The sequence below is a fragment of the Juglans regia genome, chromosome 13 (assembly GCF_001411555.2).
Source record: "Juglans regia cultivar Chandler chromosome 13, Walnut 2.0, whole genome shotgun sequence".
NCBI classification, from domain to species: Eukaryota; Viridiplantae; Streptophyta; class Magnoliopsida; order Fagales; family Juglandaceae; genus Juglans; species Juglans regia.
In genome coordinates, this window is record NC_049913.1 from 31,206,936 (window position 1) to 31,217,341 (window position 10,406).

The following is a 10,406-nucleotide window of genomic DNA, read 5'->3' on the forward strand; positions in this document are numbered from 1 at the left end:
TTTTATAGTGACATCCATAGAGTTTACTACAATGGTTACACTTTGCTTAAGAGTTATTAAGGTCACCACCCTCTAATTTGATAAAGTGAGACCAAATTATGAAAATAAGTTTATTGCTTTGTGTGGGCTTGGGGGCAGAAAAATGTTCTATGAGGTTAGGACTAGGGTCTGTAGGGTTAGTGTTGGGTGTAGGGTTAAGTGTCGGATAGACCCGGTAGGAGTAGGAAAAGTATCACTAAAATATGAGGAAGTAGAGGAAGATATTCTTCAAAATAAGCAACAAATCTGAAATAATTAACTGCAAAAGAGAGGGACCAGTGGCCAACTAAATAGTCATTATCATATTTATTTTAGTTAAATTAGATAGGAGACACTGATCTAGAGTTTAGACATATACGAAGGGTACTAAGCTTGATGATTACACACTATATTATGATATGTGGATGATCTTATCTTAATGCTCGATTCAGACAAAAAGCATGCATATATAAATATAAATATATATATAAATATGCATATATAATCTGCCAAAACTAATAAGCAGTACTTAATTCCAGCCCTGAGTCTTACTTTACATTGAGAAATGTATTAGGTAGCTCTTTCAATGATGTATTATAGCACATTAGAATAACGTTTCTGAAAGCATAATGTCATTAAACCTTCCAACTCATGTATAGCTATTCATTTCTTCCGGCTTCCTTTACCCCTATTCTTCTTCTTAGACTTCTTGCTACCCTTCCCCTTGTTTTGTGTTTCCTTGCTGCTTTGGCTGTAGGCTCCAGACACCGCAGCAACTTCTGAAACATTTGACTTACCCTTATCAACACTACTGCCGCCTCCCTTAGCCTCGCCTTCACTGTCCATCTCCCTATGCAAAAATAACCGAAAAAAGTTAAATCGCTTCAAAAAGTCAATATATAACAATGTTATTCTTGCAAATTTAGCAATATCTTTAAAGATTTTCTAAAATGCAAAAGATCATACAAACCCCTCGAGACATTTCTCTTTGCAGCGATTAAGAAAGTCATATGTATATTTCCCAAACTCTCTCTTCACATTTAGGCTGCGTTTAGACGTTGAATTGAGTTGGGTTGAGTTGAGTTTAGATTATAAAATATTGTTAGAATATTATTTTTTAATATTATTATTATTTTAAAATTTGAAAAATTTGAATTGTTTATTATATTTTATATTAAAATTTAAAAATATTATAATAATGAATTGAGATGAATTAAAATAGATTTGAAATCCAAACTCACCCAAAAAGTGCTTTGTGTAAATCCTTGTCTTCATCAGCATTAAAGAAACACTGACGTTTCTTAGCATCAACGACCAAGTCTTCCCAGATAGAGTGACTATTACCAAGTGTAGCTTCATTTCCCAAGATCCAAAGACAGTGCCTGAAAGAAGGCATTTCAATATGGAAACAAAAGTAAACTTTCCAGAAGAGTTTACAATATATTACCTCGCCCTGGTAAGAGCAACATTCGTTCTCTGAGTATTCGATAAGAACCCAATTGATGCATTCCTATTACATCTGACAGTTGATATTATTATTATGTCCTCCTCCCCACCCTGGAACCCATCAACTGACTTCACCTTCACTGTGAACCCATCAGTATTAACATACTTCCTTCTAAGTCTGTCCTGAATTGCAACTACTTGAGCAGCATAAGGAGATATTACACCAATACTGAGCTTCTGTCTTGAACGACCCCAAGCTTTTCTCAAAGCAAAATCCAAAGACACAGAAAAAAATATATCAAAAACAGGACGTTTAACTTAGGGAAGAAGTTCCATTATCAAGAGTTCTAGAAAGTAGGACCACATGGAAGGATAAAGATACAATGTGACAATTCTTAATTACAGAAACATACATTTTACAGTATTTTTAATAACGACTTAAATGTGTTGCATCTACAAATATAACCTTGCTATAGGATTAGACATCTTTCTCTATAAAAGCTAAAGCCAAATGTGAAATAACCCCAGAAGCTGAATAGGAACTGATTAGACTAGATGTCAGAATCAAAGAATATCTTGATATGGTCAAAAGAACACTAGACTTCAAATGTAGTTACCTTTGTATAAAATGTGCAATATTTTCATGACAACAGCAACTTCCACCAGGTTTCTCCAACCATACCCAACATCACCTCGTTCTTCTCTTCCATCTACAATATTTATAAAAGAATATGTACCAAACATTGGCCCTGGAAGGTAGTGCTTTTCATAGCCTTCTCTTTTAACAATCGGAGCATCTATGATCTGGTTGCAATAAAAATTCAAATTTGGGAAAGAACTTATAGACGGATGCATTCGATACTGTATATTAAGAAGATGCTTCGAGTGACCGAGTGAGCTCATTCTCTCAAATAGACTCCTCCCAAAACCAGCTTCGCTAGAAATCTATAAGTAGATTTTAAAATGATATTAAGCAAGAGAAAAAAAAGAAAAAAAGAAAAAAGGAAAGTCAAATTCCAACAAAGGGAGCAGTAAGTAAGACAACCAAATAGGATTTACGCACATTGCTTTCAACCATTGCTGGTAATTGGCACTCATCCCCAACCAGAATAGCATGCCTTAAACCTGGAAGTTGAAGGGGTATGGCTGACTCACACTCCTTTAATTGTGCAGCTTCATCAATAACCAGAATGCTCAGTGGTTTCATTTTCACCGAATGCAGTTTGTAAGAACTTGAAGCAGTGCATAAAAGTAAGGAAGCCGCTTGAAGACAAAAATCCTTTATTGATTCTTTGTTCATACCCATTCGAAGCTCAAGTTCATTAAATGAACCCTGAAGAGTTTTTAGAACAGAGAGGCATTCTCTTCCCCTTGCTTGCAACTGGAAGGGTATATCCACAAGTGGCTGCACAGTATCTCCAACTACTTCTAAACGAGCAAAACGCTTCTCCAGTACTTCAGAATCCACACTATCTTGAACCAATAAGGTTTCAAAAGACTCAAGCAGGCCAATTAGAGATTTCATGTGTTGGAAATTGCTTTGCGTGTAACTTTTGGGTAAATGTGTACGGAAGACTTCGCAACAATTTTTGAGTGGTGATGAAATGGAAACGAATCTTTTTCTCACAAAATCAAGAAATGACTTGTACGTTTCGTTGCTAGCATCAGTTTCCTCCCTGCATACCTCTTTGATCTCTTTTTCTTTGCTCTTTTCTCTCTCTCTTATCGATTCAAACTGAGAAGCACAATCCTCAAGAAGATCAATCATTGAATCAAAACAATGCCTCCAACCAGTCCGATGTCCCAAGCACTCTGTAAGCCTTTGGACCCGATAATCTAAATATATCTCTTCAATGTCTGAACCAAGTTTGAGTCGCTCCTTACTCCCAAACAAAAGAATATCTCCCAATGAGCAAAACGAACCATCAGTTTCACTCACCAACTTTGTTATGCCGGAGGCCACTCCTGTAATTGCAACATTTGTTGGGGCACAGGTAAGAGTTCTATATCCCATTCTAGAAAACGATAAGAGCAGAGTGCTAATGATTTTCGTTTTCCCTGTACCGGGCGGGCCCCATATAAGTTCCACTTCCGTCTTGTGGCTGCAATGCATCTTACGAAGACATGCCAGAAATGCCTGGGTTTGGGGTTCATTCAGTTTATAAGTTACACTTTCGTCATGCCAGCTGCCATCACTCTCTGCAGAGCCGAGATCACAATCTTCCTCAATCTGTTTTGCAACATCAGAGAGGGAAAATAATCAAACCAAGAATCAACAGCAATTCTCAGTAAGACAAATAAATTCAGAAAACCAAAAGAATACCCTTTACAATAATAATGATTAACTTATTAAACTCACCAATTTCTATCAGTTTAACATCGTATCAAAATCCCCTCTACCTTCCACTTAAGTTTTTCTAATTTATAATACTTCAAAAGTAAAACATTTTGTCTCAGATTATTACGTCCACTTTCACTGAATGTCCACTTCATAATAATTGGAGATTTCCATGTTGATAATATGTAGATTATTCATCCCGAAATTACGTACCAAAGAATTAGTGCACAAAACTTTCTTGATAATCTGTAGATTTCCCGGCGTGTGCAATGCTTTCCAGATTCTCTTGTTAGGGATTGTATTTATCAAGAAAATCACAAACCAAGATTTATCGTTCCCATCGTCAACTTCAATGTCTTTCAGTGCTTTGACTTTAAATCTGGTTGATGGGCTATCATCCTCATGCACATCCTCTGCAATTTTGTTGAAAGCTACGAAAGCCCATTGCCTTCCTATTCTTTGTAAATCAGAAACATCCTTGGGTTTGGCATCTGCTAAAACAAATACATCTCCGGGCAATGTCTTGTAAGGCTCCTGGCCACGAACAGTGACTTTGTTTCTCCATTCATCAACCTCAACGTCATACAATTTTGTTCCATGTGCCTTGGATTCAGAAAATGCAATTACTTTAGCAAAAGGGGCTCTTGAAATACTCTCCATACTCGAATGAAGTTGTGCACGAGTTTCTTCCAGTAAGGGGTGTTTATATGACTCAAAATACTGGCCAACTGATTCAAAGGATTGTGGAATCTTTTTCACCTGTGATTATGAAACAAGAATTCAATCAAAATAGAGTGCCAAACAAACTTCTTGGAGGTCAAAAAGCTCATTCCAATAAATTAGTCTGCCCGGAAAATGCAAATAGGAGAAGATAAAGTGAAGCAGCCACTATTTGTAGCAGATTCATCAACTCTTACCTTGTTTGGAAGACATGACTACACTCATTTAACGGAATCGTTTGTACAAGCTGAAGCTAAGGTTTGAGAGAAAAAATTATCAAAACAGAAGGATTTGATGAGAAAAAATATTCCTTCTACCCCAACACAACGATAGCGAAATGACTAACAGCTTTGTATCTAGGATGCACATTTGAGTTCCAACATATGCTACTTCCACTCATGTATTAGGATAATTGTGCTTTCATTAAAAAAAAATAAGTCGAAATTGCCCACAGGTTAGCTACATCCCATAATTAAAATAATCCAATTCGACTATATTTTCCAAGAAAATTCTGATTGATTATCAATATCGATCAACTACTTTGCTAACATAGGGTATTCGCCAGATATGTCGACTAAATCAATTCCTCTGCTCAGGTTCAACTATGGAGAAGACGCCTTTGGAGATTCTATGGTGTTACGCTTGGCGGAATCTAAGCTGTTGAAGCTTGAGTCAAATTCCTATTGAAATTCATTTCATGGGCTCGTTTATTTTTCCAGATAAGTTAGAATGAGATGAGTTCAAATTTGGAAGTTAATAAAATATTATTAAAATATATATTTTAATATTATTTTTATTTTAGAATTTGAAAAGATTATATTATTTATTTTATTTTGTGTAAAAATTTAAAAAATTTGTAATGATTAAATGAGATGACTAGTAGCCATGTCATGCGCAATGACGAAGTCTAAGACTTAGGCCTTGTTTGGTTACACAATTCAGATGAGATGAGATGAGATGTTTTGTTAAAATTTGAATAAAATATTATTATAATATTATTTTTTAATATTATTTTTATTTTAAATTTAAAAAAATTAAATTATTTATTATATTTTGTATTGAAATTTAAAAAAGTTGTAATGATGAATTGATTGTTTATATTTTGTATTAACAATTATTTATTAATTGTTTATTTTATTTTGTGTAAAAATTTAAAAAATTTATAATGATTAGATGAGATGACTAGTAGCCATGTCATGCGCAATGATGAAGTCTAAGACTTAGGCTTTGGTTGGTTACACAATTCAGATAAGATAAGATGTTTTGTTGAAATTTGAATAAAATATTATTATAATATTATTTTTGTTTTGGATTTGAAAAAGTTGAATTATTTATTATATTTTGTGTGAGAGTTTGAGAAAATTGTAATGATTATATGAAATGAGATAATTTGATTTTTTGTAATCAAACTAACCTTTAGTTTCCAGATAGTCGTGCCCCCCACCCCCCTTGGCGAAATTTCCCACCTCACTCACCCATGCCTCGCTTAGTCTCTTTGTGCATAGTCAAACACAAGTTCTCACTTTTCTAGTATTTTTTATCACTTCGCTACTTAGAAATCGCGCAGACTTCCTCATCTACACGATTCCCAGTCACGGTAAGTGTTCTATTCATTTATTTTCTCTTCCTTTCTAGTTCTAAGGCATTGCGTACATCTATTTGGGATTGTTGGTTTTTGGACCGATTTGAAGCTTGGATGTTTTTGTTTGGGCTGTGATCTGTGCTGGTTGTGGTTGGGTCAGCATTGTTAATGTATTGAGGATGGTTTTTGGGTGGATTCTTGCATTTTGCCATTCAGTTTCTAAGGAGTGCCCACCAAGTGTTTGATTTTTTTATCGCAACCAAATTTTCTCATTCATTTGTCAATTTCTTTACATGAATTCATGTTCATTCATCATTTTACTCCCATTGTATTGTAGAGTTAAGATTTTTTGTGGTTGTGGAAAGGGAGGCTTATGTTCATATTCTCACACGGTGGTCAGCATGAGTTTGATTCTAATGACGAGGAGGTTTAAGCCTTGTCAGATTAGTGACAAAAATAAAGAGTTAGAGGAGCAGATTGATTTTTTGGTATTTTGAAATTTATGGGAAGTTAGAGTAAGTGTGTTGTTGAGGGGGAGTTGAATGAATTTTTGGTTCTTCTGTTAAAGATAGTTTAATATTGAGAGGGAAAACTAAATTCTGGTTTGCAAAAATTACTTTAGAAACTTTTAGTTGATGGTTGATTTCAAATTTATTTTTTCTGGACATAATTTTGATGCTGGACTAGAATATGCGTAAACTTTGAATTAGATTTTAAATCTTGTGAATGTTTATAGTACTAATCTTAGTCATTGTTCTATGTCAGTATATTTTATTCTTGATTATTTGCTTACTTGGTTTCTTGGTCTGCCGTTTGTGTTTTGACAGGTCTATATTACATTCATTAAAGTTGATTTTGTAACCAATTTTTCAAAGGGGGAGATTATAGATGCAAGAGTTTGGTTAGGACTAAGTAACTAAGATGATAAGTTTGGATATGACTAGGTGACTAAGATGATAGACTTCATCTTATGTTGGGATTTATATTTTGGATGAATGTAAAATAATTTGAGTTTATCTAAAATTGTCTTGATCTTATCTAGAAGTTGTTAAGAAGTGTTTTATATAAGTAAAAAGTGTAGAAGAGATATATCTTATCTAGAGAATAGTTTGAATGTAAAATTGCCAATACAAAGAGGATAAGTATCAGGTGCCAGCAAACCGTCAACGGAGTTTCACTATGACTTGGATACTGCTTCTAGAAATCTATTTAAACAGTCCTACTAGTTCGAATTAGTAGAGATTTAGTTCCAGATAGTTTTAGAATGCTTTCCAGTGCATATTTTGGTGAGAAAATTCATTGAAGAATTTTCATATTGTTTCTCTCAAAGAGTGTGATCGTTGATCCAAGATTGAGATATAGTGATTGTGATTCAGCCATTGGAGTTCTAAGAGAAAAGTTAATGTTTGAAGATCGTCAGAGGTTCTAATTGCTACTGCGGTAGAAACAATTAGGTCGTTTATCTGGTCAAGTAAGAGTATCAATTGACATGGGTTTTGTAATTGAAACTTGTTTGTAACTGATTTTCAAATAATAAAATTGATTTTTCTGAATTTGGCTACCCCATAGTGTTTTACCTTTAAAGAGTTTTTTCAAAGGGTTTCCCTTAGTTACCAATTTTGGTATTATGTAATTAATTTTTTCTATGGTAATGTTTTTTTATTATATAATTGCATGATTGACGACTAATCAATTAGTTGAGTGAATTGATAGAATGTTGTATTACGATACAAAGACATTTAGGTAATTTCAGTGATAAATCGAAATTTTCAGTCCATCATTTTCCCCGAACCGAACCAGACCGAACATCCATACAAACCAGACCAAATTGTTAGCTATCAGTCTGGTCGGTCCGTTTATTCCAACCCAATTATTTTTTATTTTTTTCTTTTTTTTCAAATAAATTAATAAAAAAAACTTATTTAAATTACTAAATTAAAATTAAGTGAATTATTAATGTAGATTATGTAACTAACTCATTAAAAAAATATTTTACTATAATTATATTTATGATGTTTATAGTTACTATTTACTAACTTAGATTTTACTCTTTAGTATGCATAATTATTAATAATGTCATACATTTTATATATGGTTAATGAATATCAAATAATTTCATTGTACATAGATTATTCATGCTTACTTTCAATTTAGCTATTTAAAAGAACTTACCTAATTGTTAATTATGTATAAATATTAGAGTATGTATGAATGTATGATGTAGTAACTATTTACATATAATGACATAAATTATTACATGATTTATTATTTATTATTAATTGATAGTACATATTATTTTATATTTTATATGGTCAATAATAATAAATTAGATAAAAATTATATTATTAACTTATATAATTACTATATAAACATAATATATTAAATTATTAAAAATATTTTAAAAAATATATATAGGAATTCGGTTTAAAATTTATAGACCTTAGAACTGAGTTTTATCGGTTCACAAGTTGTGAGATCGAGACCGACGGTCCAAAAGATTCATATATCCCCTGTTTTGAAAGGATTCTTTTATTTTTTTTCTTTTAAGACAGATTGCCTTTATATATCCTATATATGTGGGTATATGCAGTGACACACATGTATGCGACTACATGATCATGATCTACAAGTAAACAGATAGTAATAAATGCTAGAAATCATTCCAAAGCTGCCCTGAGATTATAATAACTAAACAGAAATGTTCGAAGAGAATGATGGATTAAAGCAAACCTTTCCCTTGTAAAGGTTTCCGTTTTCAATATCTTCAAGGGACCAAGAAAGCACAGTATCGGTGAAGCCATGGTCTGTAGGAACTCCTCTCATCTTCTCTGAACCGTCGCCCTTCATCATTTTCACTCTTCCTATTCCTTTTTCACACAAGTTTTCTTCTCATCTGCATGCAATATCAATGGTGATATCAAAAAACCCGTCTCACAGTCAACTTTAAAACTCACAAAAGCAAGATGTTGGAGAGAAAGGAAAGGGGATTTCTTGGCCAGGAAGGAAAGAAACATGAAAGCGGCCTTTACAAAGCACACTAGCTAGTGGTTATCTTAAGAGCCTTACAAAGCAAGAGATCAATCAATATCAAACGACGAACATGATTCATAAACCTTAGGAAGAGGGAAAATGTAAAGAAGAAACCTTTGTCTTTTCCCGTACTTTTCTTTTTCTCGGCAAATGAGAATCAAGAAGCCATGCATTCAAAACAAGCCGAGGAATAATAAGGTTTGAAAAAAGCTAAAGTCACCGAGGATCCATCCTATAATTTATTATTATTATTTTTACTTAATGGTTAAGCAAATATGTTTTAATAATGTTGTGAATTTTTTTTTAATGTTTAAAGGTATAAAAAAATGAATGAAAAAAATAAAAGAAAAAGATCAAATGGCCTTATAGAGAACCATTCTCAGGTTAATGACGAGAGGTAACACTGCTCATAAAATTTTGAGTGGTGCAATTATTGAAAAGGCATATAGCAAAGCTAGTTAAGCTGCGAGTAACGATACATACTACACTTTTATCTTATTTTTATTTTATTATATAAGATGCAGCACTTTAATCATTCTTGAATGATCTTTTATTAAAAAAAGATATATATATAAAGATTGATAGGTAATACCGCCTCATGAAAGTGAGATGAAAATATAATGTATAAAATTTTCCTGAATCAAAAGTAGGTAAGCATATTTATTTAAGTGCCACATTCTTTTTTAAAATGAGTGAAATCTATTAGTAAAAAATTAATTTTTTTATATAAATTTTATATTTATTTATTTATTTTTAAATGAGTGCATGATATTTTCGTACTACTGACTATAAATATCATTTCTTTTTAGAGAAGGGGACCGGTAAAGAGAAAAGGAAAAATTAATACAACATTGATTGATAGAAAAATCCTACGAGAATATAATATGTATAAATGGGTGTTATTTATCCTAAAATAGGTGTTATTTTTGCTTTCTTACGTGTATTTTTCTTTTCTTTTTTTCTTTATATTTATTCTGTTTTTAAGGGATGGGAAAGGTAAATTATTTAATTAAGGGTTAAAAATAATCTTTAAAGTTTAAAACAGAACAAAATTATACACATTAAATATTTATGATTCAATAGTTTTTAAAAGTGTATAATTAAAAAATAATAATACAGACAGATTTATAATAGTATTGTAATTTAAAAAAAAAATCTAAGTCTTTTGTAATATTTGTATTTTAAAGTATTTTTTAGGGTATGTTTTGTTTCAAAATTTAAAATTTTTATTTTTTCAATTTTAATCGAATCCTATTTAAAAACACCAACGAA

At 32.2% G+C, this 10,406-nt stretch overlaps 1 protein-coding gene across 1 annotated transcript; it reads right to left on the minus strand.

Moving 5' to 3' along the window:
- Positions 1–469: 469 nt before the first annotated feature.
- On the minus strand, positions 470–9,267 carry LOC108992282 (uncharacterized ATP-dependent helicase C29A10.10c-like). The gene is made up of 8 exons (XM_018966793.2): positions 9,249–9,267; positions 8,835–8,997; positions 4,016–4,561; positions 2,528–3,694; positions 2,082–2,409; positions 1,466–1,721; positions 1,260–1,400; positions 470–868 (listed from the first exon to the last, which is right to left on the minus strand). Exons 2-8 carry the CDS (start codon positions 8,952–8,954, stop codon positions 682–684), a joined length of 2,745 nt encoding a protein of 914 aa, XP_018822338.1. The 5' UTR covers positions 8,955–8,997; positions 9,249–9,267; the 3' UTR covers positions 470–681.
- Positions 9,268–10,406: the final 1,139 nt, after the last annotated feature.

What these genes read in the sequence shown, in the direction of transcription:
- LOC108992282 (XM_018966793.2), bottom strand. Translation starts at nt 8,954, where the DNA reads ATGATGAAGGGCGACGGTTCAGAGAAGATGAGAGGAGTTCCTACAGAC. An exon ending in GTTGCTCTTACCAGGGCGAG is followed by an intron (nt 1,401 to 1,465) that starts GTAATATATTGT and finishes GCCTTCTTTCAG; the next exon opens with GCACTGTCTTTGGATCTTGG. An exon ending in TTACACAAAGCACTTTTTGG is followed by an intron (nt 869 to 1,259) that starts GTGAGTTTGGAT and finishes ATTTTTGCATAG; the next exon opens with GGAGATGGACAGTGAAGGCG.